This window comes from Rhinatrema bivittatum, chromosome 7 (assembly GCF_901001135.1).
Source record: "Rhinatrema bivittatum chromosome 7, aRhiBiv1.1, whole genome shotgun sequence".
Classification (NCBI taxonomy): Eukaryota; Metazoa; Chordata; class Amphibia; order Gymnophiona; family Rhinatrematidae; genus Rhinatrema; species Rhinatrema bivittatum.
In genome coordinates this window covers 106,820,159-106,844,003 of record NC_042621.1, presented here as the reverse complement: position 1 = coordinate 106,844,003, position 23,845 = coordinate 106,820,159, and the positions used below count along the sequence as shown (strand labels likewise).

The following is a 23,845-nucleotide window of genomic DNA, read 5'->3' as shown; positions in this document are numbered from 1 at the left end:
TTAGCGGTACAGGGAGGACAAGGCATCGTCGGGAGAGTGTGGGAAGAAGGCCATGCTCTACAGCAGCTGTGGGACCTGAAGACAGATGGTGGGGGAAGCAAACCTTTGCCAGTTTTGTGAGGAAGAGGGGATAAATCGGAGCTGTGTTTTGTGCTCCAGTGGTGGGGGGGGGGGAGGGGGGCCAAGGCGCTGTGTCCTCAGGGCCATCCAGGCAGCTTGTTCTCACCAGGGAGATGGGTTCTGTGGTGGGACTGGCAGGTGTTTTGGGAGCATGGAAGTTTGTAAGGGAGTTGGTCTTCCTTTATTAGTGCCACAAAGCAGGAACATAGTGGAGCAGCTACCGTAGTATTAAGGAAGTGCAGTCTCTGACCATATCCTTAGAAGTTTCTTCTTTGGCCTGGGCTTCCATGTCCAAAGAGTTTATTTAGTGCATGCAATGGGGCCTTCTCTATGGGGCAGAGTTCAGACCCACGATCCGCTCCAGGGTTTTCTAGGCTTGCAAAAACTCCCAAGGGAAGGAGAAGATCCAGGGAAAAAAAATAATTGGAGCTACATAAAAAAATGATGCCCCTAGTTTAGAGGATTGTTTGGATGGTTTTAAGAGTCATGGAAGATGCTGTCAGTGAAGGAGAATTGGAAGATGGGAAATTCCCCCAGAGGGGGAGGATGGCTCCTTCTTGGTTCATCTTGATAAATCAGATGTTGAGAAAGCAGAGCTGCTTACCTGTAACAGATGTTCTCCCAGGACAGCAGGATGTTAGTCCTCATATATGGGTGACATCATCAGATGGAGCCCTGTCACGGAATACTTTTGTCAAAGTTTCTAGAACTTTTACTGGCACACTGAGCATGCCCAGCATGCCACTAACCCTGTGGTCACCAGGGGTCCCCCTTCAGTCTAGTATGTAGCAAAATGTACGAGCAAAAAATAAAATAAGAAAATGTTATCGAACTGAACTCCGCGGGGTGGCGGGTGGGTTTCGTGAGGACTAACATCCTGCTGCCCTGGGAGAACATCTGTTACAGGTAAACAACTCTGCTTTCTCCTAGGACAAGCAGAATGGTAGTCCTCACATATAGGTGAATAGCAAGCTACAGGCTGAGCCATATGAATCAGGCCAACCAGCACACATGTGCAACAGGCACAAAAACTGGGGTGCTGTTAGCAAGGATGAGACAGCCTGAAATTCACAGCGGGTCAAGGTAGGACGAGTTGGGTTTCTACACTGGGAATAAATTCCTTAGGACAGACTGGCCAAAGACAGAGTCTTGTCGCCCAGCCTTGTCTAGACAATAGTGAGCTGCAAAGATATGGAGAGAGTTCCATGTCGCAGCCCTGCAGATGTCGGCAATCGGTACTGAACAGTTGTGTGCTACTGACGTTGCCATTGCCCTGACTGAGTGTGCTTTCACTCGTCCCTGACGTGGAAGGCCTGCTTGTTGGTAGCAGAATGCAATACAATCTGCCAACCAGTTGGAGAGAGATTGCTTGCCTACTGCAACTCCAAGTATGTTTTGTTGATTATACCCGGGTTCAATCCCCGGCCTTTCCACCATTACTGAACATACTGCTGGTATGGAAAAATACCAGCAGGCCCCAGAACACAAACCTGGGACCTTGAATGCCAGACAAAGCTATAAAACTGTTTTTGCAGGAATACACAGACACCAATCAACAAATTAAGCCACAGGATGGGGCAGGAGATATCGCAGAGAGTACGCAGCAAATAGTCTGTGGGAAAGAATGCAGGGGGGAGAGAGAGATAAGGGGAGACAAACAACAGCTGCAGACAGCGTAAAAAATGTAGTGGTGTGAAGCATGCAAGCAGAAATCAGATAATTAGCTGACTTTGTATTTTTAACCTATATAAGAAAAGCTGGTATGTAATAGGGCTGGCACGGATTCTGTATCCGTTGCAGAGCCCAGCGCTGAGCTCTTTTATTATGTAAGTATACATTATTTTTGCTTCCTGTGTACTTTTTGCTTCCTGGGTATTTATCTGTTTTGTGTATGCATAGTATATGATTTATAATAAAGATTATTAATTACCAGTAGTATCAGGGTTGTTCTTTTAAACAATTTTACCTCTGCGGTGGGATTTTAAACAGTTTTTATCAAAAGAAACAAAGATTTGGGTGGACTTCCTGTGGGTAGAAGTGCGGTCTAAATAAAATGCTAGTGCAAGCTTACAGTCCGCGGTGTGTAGAGCTCGCTCACCTGGATGAGCGTGAGGCCTTGGAAAGAAAGTGGGCAAGACTATGGACTGATTTAAGTTAAAATCTGTTACCACCTTAGGAAAGAATTTAGGGTGAGTTCGGAGAACCACCTGGTCATGGAAGAACCTTGTGTAAGGTGAGTAGGTCACAAGGGCCTGTAACTAACTTGCCCTGTGAGCAGATGTGATTGCTACTAGGAAAATTACTTTCCATGTAAGATATCGGAGTTCACAGGAGTACAGTGGCTCAAAAGGAGAACGCATGAGCCATGCAAGTACCACGTTGAGGTCCCATGCCACAACCGGTGGTCGTAGAGGTGGCTTAAGCTGTATTAAACCTCCCATAAATTGACTTACCAGGGGTTGAGCCGTTATGGGTAAATCCCCTACTCCTTGATGGTAAGCAGAGATGGCACTGAGGTGTACTCATATGGAGGAAGTGTGTAGTCCAGATTCCGAGAGTTGCCAGAGATAATCCAAGAGTGCTGGTGTGGGGCAAGAAAAAGGGGGTTAATGTCCTTTTGTGTGCACCACCCTGTAAACAGTTTCCATTTAGAGCGGTAAGATTTCAGCGTGGAAGGCTTATGTGAAGCTACAAGGACTTGAGAGATGCTAGTAGTAAGGTTGAGGGGTTGTAGTATCAACCTTTCAATATCCAGGCCGTCAGAGATAAGGTCTGGAGGTTCAGATGGCGTAACTTGCTGTGATTCTGTGTTATGAGGTGGGGTGCTGTGTCCAGGCAAAGGGGTTCCTGGACAGAGAGGTCGAGAAGTATGGGAAACCAAATTTGGCGCGGCCAATATGGGGCTATGAGTATCATTAAGTCTCGGTCCTGTTGCAGCTTCACGAGAGTCTTGCTGATTAGCGGAATTGGAGGGTACGCATACAGCAGGTCTGTGTTCCAGGGGCAGGCGAAAGCATCCATAGTTGGTGCTCTTCGGTCTCTGTGTAGGGAGCAGTAGCGTTCCACTTTGCGGTTCTGTTCGGACGCAAAGAAGTAAAGAGGTCAATGGTCGGTTGACCCCATCAGTGGAAGATTCTCCTCGCAACAGAGGGATCCAGAGACCACTCGTGGGGCTGGAACCTTTGGCTGAGACGGTCCGCTACTGCATTCTGTGTGCCTGCCAGATAAGTGGCTCGCAGTTGTATTGAGTGCGACGGGGCCCAGGCCCAAATTTGCACCGCCTCTTGGCAGAGCAGATAAGATCCCATGCCCCCCCTCTTTGTTCAGGTACCACATTGCTACTTGATAGTCTTGATTCAAACAGACAATCTTGTTGGATAGGCAGTCCCTGAATGCATAAAGGACGTACCACATCACCCGAAGCTCCAGGAAGTTGATCTGACAAAGGTTTTTGTCCAAGTCCTTGGGTTTGAAGACCTTCGACATGGGCTCCTCCAACCTAGGTTGGAGGCATCCGTGGTTAAGGTCACTTAAGGAGCTGATTGCTGGTAGGGTAGACCTGTTTGTAAGTTGGCCTTGTGCGTCCACCAAGTAAGGGACAAATGAAGCTGACTGGCTATGTGGACAAGGGACCTAAGCGGCTAAGTGGCTTGATGCCCCTAAGACTTTAAAGTCCATTGTGTCAGTCTCATGGCTAAGTGTGCCATTGGGGTGAAATGGACTGTTGATGCCATGTGGCCAAGCAACTTGAGAAGTTGGTGAGCCGAGGCTGTTTTTCAAGTGCAGATAGAGCTGGTGAGGCTGGACAGCGTGATCACACGGTTGTCGTGTAAGAACCCTTTGGCTACTGTTGTCTAGGTCTGCTCCTATAAAGGAGAGATGGTGAGACGTTGTCAAGTGGGATTTCGGGTAGTTGATCAGAAATCCCAGTGAGTGCAGGAGCCATATAGTGAGATCGAGGGAGTTGAGAGCCCCTTGTCTGGACTGGCTTTTTATGAGCCAATCGTCTAGATATGGAAAGATGTGTACACCCTTGTGGCGTAAATGTGCAGCCACTACTGCCAGACACTTCATGAACACTCTGGGCGTCGAGGTAAGGCCGAATGGCAGTACCCTGTATTGATAATGCCTGTGACCCACCACGAATCGTAGGTACTTGCGATGAGGAGGGAAGATTGCAATATGGGCATATGCGTCTTGAAGGTCCAGAGAGTAGAGCCAATCCCTTTGATGTAGCAGGGACACCATCCTGAACCGTTCCTTGCAAAAAAACATGTTTAAGGCACGGAGGTCCAGAATAGGCCGAAGGCTGCCGGTCTTTTTTGGAATTAGGAAATACCTGGAGTAGAATCCTTTCCCCTGCTGGGTCAAGGGAACCAGTTGTACAGCCCTGGCATACAGAAGGGTTGAGAGTTCTGATTCGAAGTGCTGTGTGATTGTCCCGGCTCTATGCTAGAATGGGTGGGGAGTCCGGGGGTATAGTTGAAAAATTTAGATGGTAGCCGTGGGTTATGATAGACAGTACCCACTGGTCCGTGGTAATTGGGTGCCAATTAGTTGCAAAATGGCAAAGAGGGCTTCCCACTGGGATAAAGGGGAGATGGCTGCTGCTCTTTGGAAAGGAGTCACAATCCAGTTGCAGGACCAGCTTGTGGAGCTGATTGCGCTCTAGGGGTCTTCACTTGGCGTGCACTCTGAGGGGCTCAAGCTGGTTGAGCACGGGACGCGGTCTATAAAATTGTTTCCTGGTGTCCCTGCACTGAGCCCTGCGGGCTACGGAGGGTGTCTCTGAGGTGACAGTTAAAAGTTGACGAAGGGTCTCATGATGGTCCTTTAATTGGGCCACTGGGTCTTGGATCTTATCCCCAAATAAATTTTCTCCTGTACAGGGGAGATCTGCAAGTTTGTCCTGCACCTCCGGGCGTAAGTCTGAGGCCTTGAGCCAGGCCCAACGCCTAGCACTAATGCCCGCTGCTGAGGCTCTGGATGCCGTCTCAAAAGAGTCGTAAGCAACTCTGACCTCGTGTTTACCTGCTTCCAATCCTTTTTTTAGGATGGAGGTCAAGGTCTCTTGCTGTTGAGGTAAGGTCTCTGCAAATTCCTGGACTTGTTTCCAGAGATTTCTGTTATATTGGGTCATGTATAACTGATATGCTGCTATTTACACTGTCAACATGGACCCTTGAAAGACTTTGTCCTAATGCATCTAATGCCTTCTGTTCCTTACCAGGAGGAGCAGAGGAGTGTGGTCGGGATCTTTTAGCCTTCTTTTGGGCTGATTCTACCACTACAGAATGGTGGGGCAGCTGGCTCTTTTGAAAGCCTGGGGCTTGTTGAACCAGGTACATAGCATCTGACTTTCTGTTGACTGGAGGTAGAGTACCTGGATGGTTCCACAAGCAGTGCAAGAGGTCAAGCAGTACTTCATGTACTGGTATTGCCATTATCTCTTTTGGAGCATCTACAAATTGTAAGACCTCCAGCATCTTGTGGCGAGTGTCTTCCTCCGTCAGCAATGGAAATGGGATAGTTTCAGACATCTCCTTGACAAAGCTGGCAAAGGAGAGGTCTTCAGGAGGAGATTGACGCCTTTCTTCCGGGGGTGAAGGCTCTGAGAGCAATTCCTCGGATGAGGAATGGTCCGAGGATGCATCCTCCCATGGATCATAGGGAGTTTCTTCCTCACCTGCTGGTAATTCTGAGGGAGGAAGTATACCTGAGCCTAGAGGGCGAGAAGGCATCGATGGATATCGAGGTGACATTGATGGATGCGGCACTGGCATCGAAGGAGTCAGTGCCGACCTCTTGGGCACCGAAGCGGATGAGGTACGCTTAGGCACCGACAGCCCCGATGACCCTGGAATGGGCTCCGCAGCGGTGGATCTCATGCTGGGATCAGGCCGGAAGTCCCTTCTTCTTCCTCCAAGGAACCCGGTATGGGAATTGGGGCCTGCGGAAGCCTCGATGGTCGACTCGGTGCCAGCGTGTCCGATGGCACGGGTTGAGTCAGCAGGGCACCAATGAGGGTGTCCAGACGCTCGAGGAGTGGTGCAAACATCGAGGGCGCCGGTATGGGGGCCGGCGTGGTGGCGACTTAAAGCCCCTAAGGGCATTGAGCACTGCCTCATGGACCAATTTGTCCAATTCCTCCCTGAAAGCTGGCACTGACAGCACTGCGCCTGGGGTAGGAGGCAGGCTAGGCGTTACTGGACACTCCACAGCAATCTGTGGAGGCTCAGTACCTGGCACCGCTATTGGTGGGGAACGCCTCGGGGTCCCGGGTCCAGAGGAGTATGGGGGCTCTTCTCCCCGGGCCCTCTTCGCATGTGGCTTGTTGGGAATTGATTGGTGCTATGTATCGGTGCCGGTACTTGGAGGGGACGCATGTCGGTGCCAGTGACTGTTTCCCTCAGTGCTCAGTCCGGTCCTTCTCCGGCACAGAGGACGATGACGCCGATGCCTTAGAGGGTGTCTGTGACGGACAGTCACCAGCTCCGCGATGTTCCTGGCAAGGTGTCTCTGAGGTTGATGGACCCTCTCTGGTTGGAGCCACTTGAGCTGGAGTCGATGGAGCAGAGTGTTTAGATGCAAACAAATGTTCCGTCTTGTCCAGTCAAGCGCGCCGGCCTTTGGGGGTCATTTGTGCGCAATGGGGCATTGGACGTCATGTGAGGGGCCTAAGAACAAAACACAAACATGCAGGTCTGTTATGGACATGGTCATAAGAACATTAGAAATTGCGATGCTGGGTCAGACCAAGGGTCCATCAAGCACAGCATCCAGTTTCCAACAGAGGCCAAACCAGGCCACAAGAACCTGGCAATTACCCAAACACTAAGAAGATCCAATGTTACTGATGCAATTAACAGCAGTAGGTATTCTCTAAGTAAAGATTTATGAATCTATTTTCCTGATTTTGAATCGCCAAAGCAATGTACAGTCAATATCATAATACACATCAGCTAAAATAAAACTAAAATGTTCCTCAGACACTAGAGGCATTTCCTAAATCCGGTCGCCATGCTGAAAAATGGCGGGCGCGCGGTCAGTGATCGTGCACCGAGGTGGTAAGCAGCCGGGAACCCACCACAAAGTACGGGAAAAACACTTACCGAGCGTCAGAGGGAACGGAGCGCGATGGGGGACCCCAGTGAGGGATTTTTTAAGAAGTTAAACTTCAAATCTTTCCGTGAGGAAAGTTGTGAGAAATTTCTCACAGAGCTCCTAAACCGTGAGGCAACTGCTGCGCAGAAAAAGAGACTGAAGGGGGACCCCTGGTGGCCACAGGGTTAGTGACATGCTGGGCATGCTCAGTGTGCCAGTCAAAGTTCTAGAAACTTTGACAAAAGTATTCCGTGACAGGGCTCCATCTGATGATGTCACCCATATGTGAGAACTACCATCCTGCTTGTCCTGGGAGAACTTTGAATATTTCAGAGGAAAAGGAAGAGGAAGGTCCAGGCTCTGCAGAGGATCCTATTATGATCACTAATGGGAAATCATTAAATTCTTTCCTCTGATCTTAGACTTGTAGATGGATATTAGCTTTTTAGCAGGGAGCTGATACAGAATGGGACATCGTTGCCCAAAGCACTGGGTATCATTGTAAGAATTTTAAGTTCGTTGCTTAACTGGTAACCGATGTGGAGAACTCAGTACTGAAGTAATTTGGTCAGGTGGTCACCTGCCTCAGTTTTATCAAAGCTGGATCCGAATTACCTCAGATCAATGGGTTTTGAAAAAAGAGATGGGTATGCCCTGGCATTCTCCCGTCTTTTTCAATTGCTTTAATGGTTTCTCTTTGTCACTCTGTCAAGTAGAAGGAAGCAGTAAGAGCAATGCTCCAGAGACTCCTCTGCTTGAAAGCAATGTTACCAGCACCACAAGTTTGAGAAGGCGACAAACTATTCTTAGAGAAGTTAACTACCCAATCAAGCTTTTGCAACATCTGTACCACCCTTTTGGTGACCAACAAACTCTCCTGCTCCAACTTTGTCCTTATGAGCCACTTGTCCATGTGTCTGCACCAAGATTTCCTCCTTTCACAGTATGGCCACCACTATTTTCTTTTCTTTTATTTTAAAGACCTTTATGAATCTATCTTCCTGATTTTGAATCAGCTAAAATAAAACACCAGCTAAAATAAAACTAAAATAGAAAAGAACAAAAATCTGCACACATAATTAAAATACTTTGGAATAATTAAAATGTTGAGTGTATCTGCTATATACTTCGCCTAACAACCTAGCTTAACCCCTTCAATATACTTTATTTACTGCTACTGCTCAACCTATTATAGCCCCTTCCATGCACTTTAATTACTGCTGCTGCTCATCAGCCATGCTTCCAATCCTCTTCAAAATTTCAAAAGATTTCATTGTTCTCTTAGCCCACCAGGAAGCTCATTCTACAACTTCAGAATTGCTGTAGTAAAAGATCTTTTTTGTAACCAAATTTTTCTAAATGCATTTATTGATGGTAACTGCAGCTATAATTTTTTATTCAATCTTTGTTCCCTTCCACTTGATACAGCACTGAATTCGGTCTTTAATTGTGGAGGTCCCAAGGAATGTAGCATTTTAAAAGCCAGCACAAGATTTTTAAAAACAGCTCTGTGCAAACGGCAACCAATGTGAATTTACCAGCAGTGGGGATGCTGGACCACTTCTTGTGCAACCCAGTACCACCTGTGCTGCCACATTTTGGATCATTTGTAACTTTCTTGTTACCTTACTTGGTAATTCTAAGTATACGGCATTGTAGTAGTCCAAAAGCATGAGGACACAGGCTATCATTTTTAATGCTTCCAAAGCCAAAAAAGGCCTCAACTGTCTGATCCATTTTACTCTACAAAACACTTCTTGCTACAGATGCCACCCGTTTCTCAAAAGATAAAGTTGTCTCCAATTTTACACTCAAGAATTTTAACTCTTCTGCTTGTAGTAACCTCACCCCTTTTAAAGTAGGATGAGAAAATTCCGATTCTGTAATCAACAATTGTTTTACTACAATTCAACACTGAGGGCTGACCTCAACAAACCTCTCAGTCTCTGTCTCCATCCTCTGGTCAGTGGGCATAACCTGTTCATCTGGACTAGTCTGACTGGATTCAGAGAGAGGAAATTATCAGGTAAGATGAAAATTTTTCCTTTGGCATATTATTTATACATTCAAGGTATAAATGTCTATCATATACCTCCTTGTCTTTTCGGTGCTGTAGGGTATACATACCTAAGACCTTACGTCTGCTCGCATTGGACTTTATGTAGACTCTACGCAATTATCATTAGATGGCTATATATCCTCTGCACTCTGTCTTCCATACACAAGTCGTGGTGCTGTTGCCATTCACATCCTTGTTTGTTATTGCAGGGTATGGATTTCATTGGCCAGGAGGCATTAATGCGCCAGAGACAAGATGGCGTGTGCAGGCGCTTCACCATGTTCATCCTGGAGGCCCATGATACGGACCTAGACCTGTGGCCCTGGTGGGGGGAGTCCATCTACCGAAATGGGCACTATGTGGGCAAGACCACCAGCAGTGCCTACAGTTATACGCTCGAGCGCCATGTCTGCTTGGGCTTTGTGCAGAACCTCGATGCGGAGACTGGTGAGGCGCAGGTGGTGACACCGGACTTCATTAATCGTGGCGAATATGAGATTGACATTGCAGGGCAGCTCCACCGGGCTAAAGCCAAGCTGTACCCATTTAGCTCACTTTTCACACAGCGACGCCGGAAGGATGAGATGGAACTCGGCTTCCAGGGGAAGTGAGTGGAAAAGGACTCTACAAAACGTACCCATAGCAAGACCTCTCTGACCTCCCTACTCTCCATGCCATTTAGCTGCCATATTTTTTCCTTTTTTGATTCATGTTTCAAAAATACTTAACATCACTGACTTTAACATTCATAAATGTTTATTTTCTTTGTTTTCTCCCTTTCAGTCTGGTGCAGCCTTTCATCTCTCTGTGCCACCTTTGGATACATGTTCCCTTTAGACGTGTACAGGAAGAGCACAAAAGCCTATAGGTATCATGAGGGAGCTGTGTCAGAGGACACAGGTTCTGTATGTCTATAGCAGGTACACTCAGGGTTAGAGAGCTCTCACCACCACCCTTCAGCTTCTTCTTCATGGTTTCCTGCACTTCTTGGGGGGGATGTTCATTTTTGTCCATGGTGAGAAATGCATTGACCAAATGGTTCTGCCATCATATTTGTGACCTCTTATATCTATAAGTGTGTGTCAAGTGAAAGTCGTTGGCTTCACATTTGGATAATATACTTGAAGAATGGCAGAGAGAGGTACATTCATTACTTTTCAGTCCTTCCCCCATCTGGAAACACCACTGGAATCGTATAACTCTGCAAGACTCTCTAATGCAATGATGTCACACGCCTTTTGTTGATGCTTGAACTTCTCTGCTTTGTCTTCATGTTTCTCATGTGGCAAAGGTTGGACAGAGATCCATTAATGCTCAGCAGGTTCTGCATAATACATATTTGCGTCAGGGAGACTCAGCCACCAGCAGGGTTCCATAATCTGTCCATGTGTTCTGGATTATTTTTGTGGAAGAAAATGGCAAAAGAAGTCAGTATTGTACTTACAGTAAGTGCACACACAGATGGTTTTTCTCAGATATATAACTGTACTGTCATCAGCTTGCATTTCAGAGAAAGCAGAGGTCGGTCCATAGTGCTGAAAGTTAAAGGAGTTAGTTCACAGGCAAGGTCCGTACTGAGGAAGAGCCTCCACTGTACTTAGAAGCGTTTTCAAGTCTTTTACCAAAGCCCCGGGTAATGATTACACTTTGAATTTTGCTGAAGAAGTGTGCAACAGAAAAATGTTTGCTATCTGCATAATGTCTGGCTGGTATGCAGTGCTGGAACATGTCCCAGTTTTATGTGAGCCCTGAGAGAAAGCTGGAGGGGAGGGCAAGGTAGCCAGACTGTAAAGGTAGAAAGCATGCAGTAAATTTTGTCTGTATTCATTTTAGCCTTTTATTAAGAGCATGACTACCACTATCCACAATATTATTACCCTTGTGTGTCGCTGCCCTTTGTAGTAGTGTAAAGTGATGTACATGAAAAAATGTTTAACAGCATTAATTTGCCCAGGTAAACATGAAGTCTCAACTTGGAGAACTCCACATTCTTAATCATATGAGCCTTTGATGAAAGGAAAACTATAAAACTTGTGGATTTAAATTGGGAAGCTACTGCCTGCTGTAATATTTGAAACCCCTGCAAATTTTCCAGATTTGAGCCGGGCTGGTGGCTCAGTGGTAGTGCCATGTGAAGGGATACATTTCATTCCAGGCTTATGTCTTGGGCTCCGGCCCAGGTCAACAGGGGGATGCTGCAGAGGCAGAGCTTACACTCCTGCGGAGGGCACAGAGTCATAGTCATTATGCACTGGTGACACCTTGTGGCCCCTGGCTGAGGAATAAGGCTGCAATAACTTGACTCAAGGGTGTATGTAAAAGAAGGAAATGGGACTCACTGTGTCAGATCTCCGCTCTGCTTCTAATTGAGCTGGCAGAGCAGGAGAAAACTGCCAAATTTTAGTGGGCGTTCTTTAAGTAGAGGAGGTGTAGGGAATGGCGGTTTTAAACAGCACCACATACTAATTCAAACTCAACCTTGTCCTGGCAAAGATTTAAGGCAGCAGCAGTTTAGTTAAACTGGCCAAATGTTAGCCATGTTACCCCCGTATAACTGCAGTTATATTGCATGCTGCACCTTGGAAAAGACAATCAGCTTGTACTGGAAATCATTTTACTTCACATTTTTACTCCGGTATGAGAGAAAATTCCTAAAGTTTCTGTATCCTCTGAAAACTGGCACTGTATGCTGCTCTGATGGGACATGGGGAGGCAGAGAAACTTGTGCTTATGAGAAACTCACAAAGGAAGTAATTTTCTTTAAGAGCACTATCTGAACTCTGTGGAGCAGTGTTTGATCATATAAGTTGATCAGTAAAAAGAACTCTTCCTACCCGGACATTTTGCTGAGAACTGAGAGAGACCTGCTCTCTAACAGCAAGAACAGGAAAGGGGTTTTATATATATATATTAATTTTTTTTTTTTTTTTTAAGAGTTTCAAACAAAACCCATCAGGACCATGTCTCTAACGTCATATCATACTCTTGTATTTTTCTAGAATAATTGTTTCAGTGTTTGCTCATGATGGCCTCTTTGCAGATCTGTATGTGCTCCATGCCCTTTCTATTTGCCCCTTTCCTGTGTTCTGTGGCAGCGTTATGAGCTGTACCCAGAGCTAGGGTGAATCTGGAACCTCGCAGTGCAGAACAGGCTGACATTCCGCTGTAACACAAAATGGAGCTCCATCGTGAAACACATCCCTGTTGCATTTCGCCATTGATAGTATCTCAGCAGGGGAGTGGCAGCATTGTACCGTTATAGACCATTAGCCACATCAGTTTGAGTGAAAGAGTTCAGGGCCCACAAGTTCTTCAAATATTTTTGCGTTGCAAGCAGCAATGAAAATTCTGTTACCTAACTGTAAAACACCTTTTTTTTTTTTTTTTTTTTTCCCCAGCTTTTACCAATTTTTGGTAAAACTACTAAGGGCTTTTGGCAGTCTCAGTACTTGAGCATTGTCAGCCCAACTTCAATTTAGAATTTTTTCTTGGGTTGACAAGAAAGTTTGATTGAGATCCTTAACACACAAGGAAGCTGTAAAGGTTGTTGCCTCTGAAATAATAGGAAAAGCGCGCACTCCACTGTCAGTAATGTGTCCCAGTTGCACCTTATGCATATTTTCCTATTAGCACCTTACTCTGGAAATGCATTTGTAACTTTTGCCCTCAAAGGCCATATTGGAAGTGCTGGTTTTCTTGTGCTATTGCGTTGGTATTTCTGTAACCCACAATGCTATGGATTTTCTACTCCTTTCTAGTGCCTTCTACACAGAATGCTGTGTAATAAGGCAACATGCCTGGGGTATTCAGTCACTACAATAGTCAAGATTTTCAGGATTTAAATGCTCAGTTTTCCAGAAATGTATGCTTGATTTAATATAGTAAAAATCTATGTAAAAATTAGTTTAAATTTTTTTTTTTTAATGTTGGAATGGAAGTAGCTATAGAGTATAAACAAATTTCTTTTGTTTTTCCTTCTATTAGTAATGTCAGGTTTAAAGGTGACTTGCAAAACATTCTGTTAAACACTTAAGGCCAGATGTACGAGGAGTTTTTTCATTTCATATCTGTGGGAAGATGCAAGCATAGAGGGTCTCTAAAAAGCAGATATTTAGTTGTATTTTAGGACAAGTTGGGAAGAGTGCACACTTGGATCATGGCACAAAGGCACATTTCTGCCTGGGATGATCCCTTCCTCACTACCTTGCACTCTTTTATAGATCTGGCAGCAGCAGGTTGAGAGAGTGTAGGGCTGAGTGAGCACATTCATGGGAGCCACAGTTGATGTGACTTCTCTGAGCGTCTGCATGAAAGGTGACACCTTTGTGTATAATTACTCGGCCTTCTGCTGCTGAAGCCAAGAGGTTCCGAGGTACAGGGATAAGAGATTCGGGGGGGTGGGGAGTGGAGTTGGTAGGAAAGCACGTAAGGGATTGAAAGCCTACCCTATTGTCTTGTCCAGGATGGCCCTGCTTTCCTGACACACATATTGGGGCGGTCTCTGTGAACAAATTGAAATGAAATTTGATTTGGAAACTGGGATCTCAGTAATTCTCTTCTACCAAATTTACTTTTGTCCCCAGAAAGTGCCTCCAATAGAGGCATACAGATGGACAGACATGGCAAAATTAATAGTTGCATTTTTTATGCAATATGCCTAATGTTTGGGTTGAGAATTGCTTCTGGTTTAGTGCTGTAGGTAGTGAGGACCCTGATGCCCCTGGTAGAAGTGATGTTCCTTTCATACCCCAGATCAGTCCAGACAAAGTGGGTTTTGCATCCCTACCAGCAGATGGAGACAGAGAACAAAACTTTGAGGCACTGCTACATAACCGAGAGTGCCAAATGCAATCTTGCAGTATTTCTCTGTCTCCAGCAGATGGTAAAGATGTAAACCTCCAGTCTGATAATTATAAAAAAAAAAAAAAAAAAAGAGACATTTAGCTTAGTGTTAGTAAGAAGACAGAAGAATTGAAGACTGTGCTCCCAGAGGCGTTAGGTTCCTTCGTGGGCCATCCCTCTGGTTGAGCAGGGCGAGCTGGGGGTTGGAAATCCCTCTCCAGGCTCAATCCTTGTTTCCAGGGGGAGGGAAAGCCAGGGGTCTTGGTTCCCTCGCTCCCCCTGAGGCCCTGTCACCCAGGCCGGCCTGTTGCAGCTTCCAGTAGCACCCAGAATCGGGAAAGTATACCTTTCTTTTGGTTTTGTTCTGGGTTGCTCGGGAGGCTGTCTCTTTAAGAGGTGCACTTTAATTAAAAAAAAAAAAAAAAAGTTAAGTAGATTCAGGCCTGCTCTTCGTTGGTGATCAGGGTCAGTTTGCCGGCTCGAATTCAGGGTGAGTAGGGAACCGCGCAGCTTGTGCTATGTTCAGCACCTGGAGCCGGGACAGTGGTGGCAGCTTTTCTCCCGCTTGGGTTTATTTTTAGCCACAGGCCACTTTTGTTTGTAATGCCATTTCCCACTGAGCGCAAGAAAGCCTGTCGGGCCTATGGGGAGAGGCCATCTAGCCTCAATGTGGCCCTTCTCTGCCCTGGCTGTGCCTCTGCAGGCAAGGGAACCTTGGCACAGGTATCAGGGGGCAGGCGCTACACATGCTGCAGGCCCTGTGCAGGAAGCCTCGGGAGGGGGATGTGTGTGTGAAAGAGACAGCAGCCATCTTAGGTCCTCGTGGCAGGAGTCCTGCCATGGATGGGGAAGGCAGGGACTCCCCTCCCCTGCTTTCTCTTGTGCACCAGGAGTCTGGAGGAGGGGGAGACATGTCAGAGGATGCAGGGGAGGACCCAGCAACTTGGAGCAGGGGAGACCATGACAACTTTTCCGCAGATTTTATATTACTGCTTGAGGCCTATCTCGCTAAGAAGGAGCTGGCAGGTAAGCGGCCAGCCTTACAGACTTCCCGAGGCAAGGATGAGAATTCTCGGGCTGAGGCGCCTCCAAGGACAGGGGGCATTTTGTCTCTGAAGGTGCTCCTGTTCCATTGGGATCTGTTACCGGAGAAATTTCAGCTGCTGATGCCGCTCCAAGAGGAATCCAGGTCCAGTCTCTCGTGGTGGCTGTTGTGGCACAATTTGAAGAAGGGAGTGGATCTGGAAGTTCCAGACTGGATGGTGGTGACCACAAGTGCCAGTCTCAGAAGTTAGGGAGCAATGTGTCAAGGATCTGCAGTCCAAGGGCAATGGTCTCCAATCGAAACATCCTGGTCAATCAACCATCTGGAAGCAAGGGCGGTTTGAAGGGCGCTGCTGTTCTTTCTTCCTCGGATTCAGGGATGGGCGGTACGTGTGTTCTTGGACAATGCGACGACGGTGGCCTTTATCAATCGGCAGGGTGGAACAAAGAGTTGCTTGGTGGCTCAGGAAGTTCACAAACTCTTTGCCTGGGCAGAACTTCATCTTGCAGCTCTTGTAGCCTCTCAAGTGGCAGGTGTGGACAATGCACAGGTGGATTATCGCAGCAAGCAACAGCTGGGCCCAGAAGAATGGGAACTGTCAGCGGAGGCCTTTGTGCTAATTCAATCTCATGGCAACGAGGAAGCATGCCAAGGTGGCCAAGTTTTTCAGCCGCCAGAGGGAGTTTGGCTCCACAGGGATCAACGCCCTAGTTCAGGCTCTTGCTATATATCTTTCCCCCTTGGCAGCTCATCGGTTAGGTATTGCATCGCATCCAGCAGCATCAAGGACGAGTGCTCCTGGTAGCTTCTTTATAAAAGCTAGCAAAAAAGGTGCGTCATATGCAGCATCTGCCTAGCAAGAATTGTGAATCATCATAGGGATATGCCTGTCTAAAACCTAACTCACCAATATAAAGAGATGCTGCAAACCAGTGTGAGATATGCACAAAAATAGTCATTGGATCTCTCTCCAAGACGTAAGTGAGATTTCATCCGATTGGAAACACGATGCCAGATAAGTTTGGTTTTTACATTTCCTCCTGAAAAGGACAGTGTCAAAACATCAGTTATGTCAGGTTTCTTTGTAATTGTGTTTGCCTGGGACAATTGTGTTTAGTGTGTGGGATGAATGATTGAGAGGACCAGGTTGTAAACTCATTTTCTTTAGCAGGCTATAAGAAATTTTGTTCCCGGCTTGCTGACATCCCTTGATAAATACTTATTTTCTGGTGGCATTTTTCGTGCAAACATATTTGTTTGTAGTATCTCTTTATAGTGGTGATGTTCAACCGTTGAGTTATTTTTGGCTGTTGGTGTATTTTCATAAAACCTGACTCAGCCAGTCAAAGATTAGTGCTGTCAGGAGGACTAGGTGGGTTTTTCCTTGAATGGTGCTACAGAGATCCAAAAGAACACGTCAAGCACTAGTGCCTTCAAGTCAAAGCTGAGGAAACAAAACAAATCAGTCAGATTTTGGGAAATTGGTTAAAGCTGTTTTAAAAGACCAAGAAACATACTTGCACACTGGGTTGTTCTGAGCCACCAAAGCACTTGGATACAATTTACAGGTTATGATACTGCACCAAAAAACCATTGTAGTGTTCTATGTTTGTATTTTCTTTGCCATTTCTTGTTGAATATTGAAAATATTATGTGCCTGTGCGGTAAATCAGACCATGGGGGTCTGCACCGAGTGGGATTTGGTTGGTGGAAGGAGCTGTTATCATTCACATTGGAGCACATTGGTGCTTCAGTCTAAAAGTTGATTGTAGTGTAACACCTGCTTTAAGAAAATGCATTTTTATTCTCCGATTTGATTTAAGTTAAGATTTAGACTTGAAACTAGTCAGAATGTATATTTCCTTTAAGAGAAACCTTTTATGTGGACTAATCCTTTTTCAACCAGTCTGTTTCCAGCAACAGTTGGATGCTTTGAAGACTGTCTTGCACATAACAGCTGTCTGCATAGAAAGTGCCAGCAAACAAGTTGGTGTCCTCAGCAGTTTTTTCCCTTGATGTTGCTGCTAGTGCAAGAATATTGCAATAGTGATGTACAATATTTAGTTTTAACTTGACTAAGAAACACTAGTGATCTGAGTTGGGATGCCTGCAGGCATGAATGTGTGACGTGATGATGAGAAAATCTGGTTACAGTGCTGTAATGCTGTTTTGCACATTTACTAAACTGGTAATTTTGCAACCAATTCCTTTCCTGTTCTGTTTTTGGGTTTTTTTGTGTTTGTTTGGTTTTTTTTTTTATACAGCATTAAAACAATCATGCTTTATCTGGTCATTACAGAACACTGTGGGTTCCTTATAAGGCACACAGCCAAAGGCCAGTTGGGTTCCAAGAAGTGGTGTGATTTCTGCGTTAAAGCATGATTGATGTGTATATGCTATTTCAGTAGGAACCATTCGTATTGATTGCAAATCTTCAATATTGTTAAAATTCAATAATATCAACCAGTGGTGTTACTTGGCTGTTAGAATATGAGTTTAACATGATGTAATCTTATCAGGTAATTTACATTACAGCTTTCAGCCATTAACATCTAAGTCATACAGTTAGTTTTTATACAGTGCCTTTCATCTGAACATTATCATAACACACGTGACAGTTATAATTTATAATGCTTTGAAAAGGCATGCTGCTGCCTCTGCTGTGGATAGCCTGCCCTCATTTTAAGGGCAACTGGATTGCATGAGAGCCTCCGGAGAAGTGAGGGCCAGCTTTCTCCATGGGACGCTAAGTGTCAGTGGTAGAGAGTGAGTCAGAGTTCAAACCAGGGCTGGAGCTGAATTGTTAATGATACAGGGACCTTGTGCCCCCGTGTGTGGTCACCATTTAGAACTTGCCAGTCAGATTGCTCAAATTCCAATCCATTTAAAACAAAACATTTTTTTTTCTTTTTAAATTTGTAGTATGGTAAAGGTCTGCATAAGCCATGCTGCATCCTACCTCCAAAAAGGAACAAACTTGTTGAAGGCAGAGGTATAACTTAACTCTTGTCCCTTCTTTGGACCTTAAACATAGAAAAAAAAAACATGTGGGATGTAATTATTGTAAGTTATTTCAACATATTGCCTAATCTTGTATGCTGCATTAATATCATGTTGGAGTTTCATTTTTCTTTTCCTTGTCAATACAAATGTTAATTTGATTTGTTTATGCAATAAAAAGCAGTTTAACATTCTTAATTTTCCAAAATTGCTTTATACTGTGAATAGAAAATAGGCAGCATTTGAAAAAACTGTTTTATCAACCAAATCAACTTTTGTTTCAAAAGTTGGAGAAGGTCCAATGAACGAACAAATGCTGTTGCATTTTAGGTAGACTATCAAGTATTCAAGCTGATAGGATTTCAGGGCTCAGTCTTCATAGATTATCCCATACGCTAGCATGCTCCCTCCAGTTGTGCCATCCCATCAACAGATCAAGAAAATGAGATAGACACACAAACAAAACCTGAAATCAAGGAAATAGCTTAAAGGACACACAACAAGCAAAGGGGCCAATGCAATAAAGTGCGCACAGGTTTATGCGTGGTTGGACACGCATTTTGGATGCAGTAGACTAGCACCTGATGTAATAAGGAGATTAGCATGTCCAAAGCATGCACCCAAACAAATGTGTAGCCAATAGTGCTCATCACATGTAAATTCCATGTAGTTGAAGCTATTAGTAATTACCCCTTGCTGCAGAAATTCACTGGGCACCCAACGCATACTTTCTAACATGGCAAATTTAACTCCAGCCTCGGAGGTAGTATAAAGGCAATCTGAGAGTCAAGGGCTCATGAGAAATTAAAAAATATGGTCCTCTGTGGTTCTTCCTACTTAGTATCATTGTGACGCTTAAATTTACTGCTTGCTGTGTTAAAAAATAAATGTATATTGGGTTGAATTAAAAAAAATAATAAAATTCTGGATACACAATGTAGACACCCATTGCAAAGGGTGCCTAGCTATGGGCATCTTCAGCAAAATTGGCCAGAAGCAGGATAAAAATGGATGCTTGTATTGAGCATCTGTTGCAATTATGGGTGCCTATTGCATTTTAGCTCTAGAGATGCATCTGCTGCAACTAAAGAGGACATGTTTGTTGTACAAGTGTAATAATTTGTTCTAAAGGGCAAGATCCAGTCCAGTGCAGAGATTTGCATGATTGTAATGTGTAATAACTGGAATGCTGAAACTGAAGATCAGCCTTGCTTCTTCATGGTGAGACCGTTCCAGCGCTGAAAGAGTAGTAGAACTCATTTTTTATTATTTTTTCTACCACGAGGAATCACCAGTCATTTTTTAAATCGGATCTGTGCTCAGAAGAAAAGAGTGCAGCTACATATTTGGGCCCAGTTGCAGATCATAGCAGTTTTCTGTTAAACAAAAGCATAAAGCTTGAACTTGGGGTACAAATGACTCCATTCTGGACTCTCATTAATTTCTCCAAGGCTTTGAGAGAGAGTCTTTGGGGATCCTGTGGTTGTTAATTTCTCTAACAAAGTTAGGAATTGCTCGGATGCTACACCTTTTACGCATTAACTTTGCTCCTTTTAGGGTGCAGGTCTTGGCTGGGAACAGGCTAAGCCTTCCAGTGTGGAGGCATTGTCTCCAACTGGGTTTGTTTTGCACACATCTTGAAAAGAATGAATCTGACTCATACACCCAAGGGCTGTGGAGTATGATTTCAGTCTCCTAAATTTACTGCTAATGCTCACCTCAGTACTTGTATTGTGCCAAAAAGAGCAGCTTCCCTGAGTTCTTAGGATGTAATATGTGCAGGTCACTTATCAAGATGCACTTGGAAGTTCCTTTTAATCAGGCTGTCAGTGCCCAATACAATAGATCAAGGGTCCCCACACTTTTCAAGCGAAGGGCCACATTGGATGCTTCCAATCACTAAGGGGGGGGGGAGGGGTTCTTCTAAACGTTTGCCAAGCAGAGGGAGGGGGGTATATGACATGGGTACCCAGGATCTACTTTCCTCCTGCCACCCTCATAACAATGACACTCAAACAAAAGACAGGACACAATTCCCCTTTTGGGATGAAAAGGCCGCAGCTTTATTCACAATATAAAAAGCCAACAAACATATGTACCTGAGCTAGAAAGCAGGCAGGCCCCCCCCCCCCCCAAGCAAGATGCAACCACCCCCAGGCCCAAGAGGCCTGTAGGCTCAATGACAACACCAGCTATCCCCAAAGCAGTCCCCACCACAGCCCAGCAAGCAGGGGTGGTTCAAGGTAATCTGCTGCCTGAGATGGGAGATGAGATGAGAGAGCGCCTGCCCCCTCTCCCTTTTCTACACACACCCATGCATGCATACACACACATAGTTTAGTTTATTAAAATTTCTTGATCGCTTAATGCGTATGCTCTAAGCGATTAACAAAATAACATACATAATTATTAAGCAAAAACAAAATTAATGAAGAGGAAATTTATAAGACAGGAAAGGTCGTACCATCAACATAATCTAGATCTTAAAGGGCTAAAGTTAGCTGAATGCCTGCTTGATCACTTTTCTCCCTCTTCCATACACACATGCGCACTCATTGTCTCTTCTTACCTCGATTCTCATTAAGCCACTGGAACCTCCTCTTTCCATAGGCCTGCAGAAAATGCGCTTCACTTTCTTCTCCTCCTGATCCAGTAGTGTCGGCCCGCTCTGCCCTTGTTTTATTTTTGGTGCGCAGCCCAACGCTGTTGCTCCTCCTCCTGCATCTTCAGTTTCTTGTCTCCCACAGACGAGGGTGATGCTCCTGCTCGTCTTCTTGCCGCAGCACTGGGCTTCACATTTTCTTCCAGGGGCATGTGTGCTAATGCTCCTCCTTCTTTGAGTGTGACTGCTCCATGCCCTTTCTATTCCGGCCTTCTGCAACAGGGCATCCAGAGTTTTCAGGCGTTGGCCCAGAGACCCAGCAATTCATTCAGAATTCTGGAGTCTCCGGGCCAAATCTGGAGTGTTTCCGGGTAGGAGTGTGAGCAGCGTGTCATGGTAAATGGAACCTACTCTAAGGAAAGAATGGTATTAAACGGAGTGCCACAAGGATCAGTGTTGGGACCGGTCCTGTTCAATATCTTTGTGAGCTACATTGCAGAAGGGATAGAAGGTAAAATTTGTCTATTTGCAGACTATACTAAGACCTGCAAGAAAGTGGATATGCCAGAAGGAGTAGAGAGAATGAGATGTGATTTAAGAAAGCTTAAATGGTGGTCGAAGATATAGCAGCTGGGATTCAATGCCAAGAAGTGCAGAGTCATGCATGTGGGGTGTGGTAATACAAAAGAGCTGTATGTGATGGGGGATGAAGGGTTGTTGTGCACAGATCTAGCGATCTGAAGACAGCAGTGTTTTGCTAAAGGCAGAAGAATGCTGGGCTGCATAGAGAGGAATAACCAGTAGGAAAAAAGGAGATGATAATCTCCTTGTTCAGGTCTTTGGTAAGGCCTCACTTGGAGTATTTTGTTCAGGGCTGCAGACCGTATCTCAAAAGGTATAGAGACAGGATGGAGGTGGTCCAGAGAAGGGCAACAAAAATGGTGAGGGATCTCCATCAAATGACTTATGAGGAGAAGTTGATGTGGTTAGTGCATTTAGTGTAGCTGGGTTTAAAAGAGGTTTGGATAAGTTCTTGGAGAAGTCCATTAACTGCTATTAATCAAGTTGACTTAGGGAATGGCCTCTACTACTACTGGCATCAGTAGGATGGGATCTTCTTACTGCTGTAAACCGGTACGATAAGACTTTGTCTTGAGCATCGGTATATTAAAATAATTTAAATAAATAAAGTGTTTGGCTATTTGCCAGGTTCTTGTAACCTGGTTTGGCCACTGTTGGAAACAGGATGCTGGGCTTCTTGGACCCTTGGTCTGACCCAATATGGCAATTTCTTATGTTCTATGTTCTTAAGTTAAAAGACCTAAATATGTATACCCTGGAGGAGAGGAGGTGCAAGGGAGATATGATACAGACCTTCAAATACCTAAAACGTTTTAATGATGCACAATCAACAAACCTTTGCCGTTGGAAAGAAATCAGTAAAACTAGGCTTTATGTAATGAAACTTCAGCGAGGACAACTGAGAACCAATGTCAGGAAATATTTCTTCACAGAGAAGATGGTGGATGCCTGGAATGTCCTTCTGGAGGAGGTGGTGAAGACAAAAATGGTGAAAGATTTCAAAGGGTCAGAGGATAAACACTGGAATCCCTAAAGGCTAAATGAAGACAAAAACGGTGTAAGATTTTAAAGGGGCATGGGATAAACAATGTGGATCCTTAAAGGCTAGAGGATGGAAATGAAGAAGAGAGTGCATGGGAGTAGCTTGTTGGCATGGCAGTTACTACCCTTAACCAATAGACCTTCATACTGTTGATGCAACTCCATTATTGCTCTCTGCTTTAACGGCAGGAGGAAAAGGGGAATTAGATTCAACCAGCAAGGACATTACATTTTAAGGTCTGGGAAAACAAGCATGGGGGTAACTTGCTGATGTGGCTCTACTAACCCTTAACCAATAAGCTTAATACTTTTGATGCAACTCCAACATTGCTCTCTGCTTCAACGGCAGGAGGAAAAGGGAAATTGGATTCAAAAAGCAACCAACAAGGGCCCTGACTTTTGCGATGTGGGAAACTGATAAGCATGGGGTAACCTGCAAGATGCAGCAGATATTACCATGTTTACTGGGCAGACTGGATAGACCATTTGGTCCTTTTCTGCTACCATTTCTATGTTTCTATGAGAACTGACTCCGGCAAAATTGTGCGTCTGCTGTCAAACCCACTGACAGCCGCCACTCCTGTCACAAAAAAGAGGCACTAGGGATGCGCTAGTGACCCTAGTGCCTCTTTTTACCGCCGGCCCTAATTTAAAATAAATTAAATACTGAATCGCGTGCACAGGAGAGTGGGCGTTCGCCCGCTCTCCCGCTTTTTTACTGTATCGGCCCGAAAGTGAAATGTCTGAAATCTGAACAGCTTCTGAAGAGTGAGTAAAACTGAGTGACTTCTGTAAGTTAACTGCAAGAGCATGGGACATTGAACATTTATGACCCCCCAACATACACTCCAGCATCTAAATAAGAAAGGACTGGTGAACATATTCTGTATGAAGGGTACAATAGACTGCCTCTGTGGAACCAAGTGATCAAATCCCTGTGGAGGTGAACCAGGTCTATAAGGCATTGTGAATAGCTGCCACATATAAAACAGCGGGGGAGATGAACCATGATTTATTGATACTCTGTGAGCAGCTTCAGCAGTGTGGATTTACAAGTAATTTATGAAATCTGACCAAGATAGTAAGTAAAGTGAATATGGAAATGGACTGTGATTTAAACTTGAAGATTAGGCTATTTTTGTGTGTGAAAATAAAATTTTATCTTTTTGGAGCACAAGTACTGTGTGGACAGTGGAGTTCGTCTGTGAGGAACAGGAGTGTCTTCAACCCAGTGAAGGGCCCTGCAAAGTATTCTGCCCCTGCAGCCCATGATGCCTGGAGCAACTGAGACATATATAAGAACATAAGAAAATGCCATACTGGGTCAGACCAAGCAAGGGTCCATCAAGCCCAGCATCCTGTTTCCAACAGTGGCCAATCCAGGTCATAAGAACCTGGCAAGTACCCAAAAACTAAGTATATTCCATGTTACCATTGCTAATGGCAGTGG

General features: G+C 45.0%; 1 protein-coding gene across 2 annotated transcripts in view; it reads left to right on the top strand.

Moving 5' to 3' along the window:
- Nucleotides 1-18,363, top strand: part of PDPR (pyruvate dehydrogenase phosphatase regulatory subunit) — a 136,517-nt gene extending 118,154 nt beyond the window's left edge. For both annotated transcript variants that reach the window (XM_029608893.1, XM_029608895.1), the window contains one exon: nt 9,493-18,363. In XM_029608893.1, the coding sequence (XP_029464753.1) occupies nt 9,493-9,894 (402 nt within the window). In that variant the 3' untranslated portion in view covers nt 9,895-18,363. The remainder of the gene's footprint in view (nt 1-9,492) is intronic.
- The last annotated feature ends 5,482 nt before the right edge of the window (nt 18,364-23,845 follow it).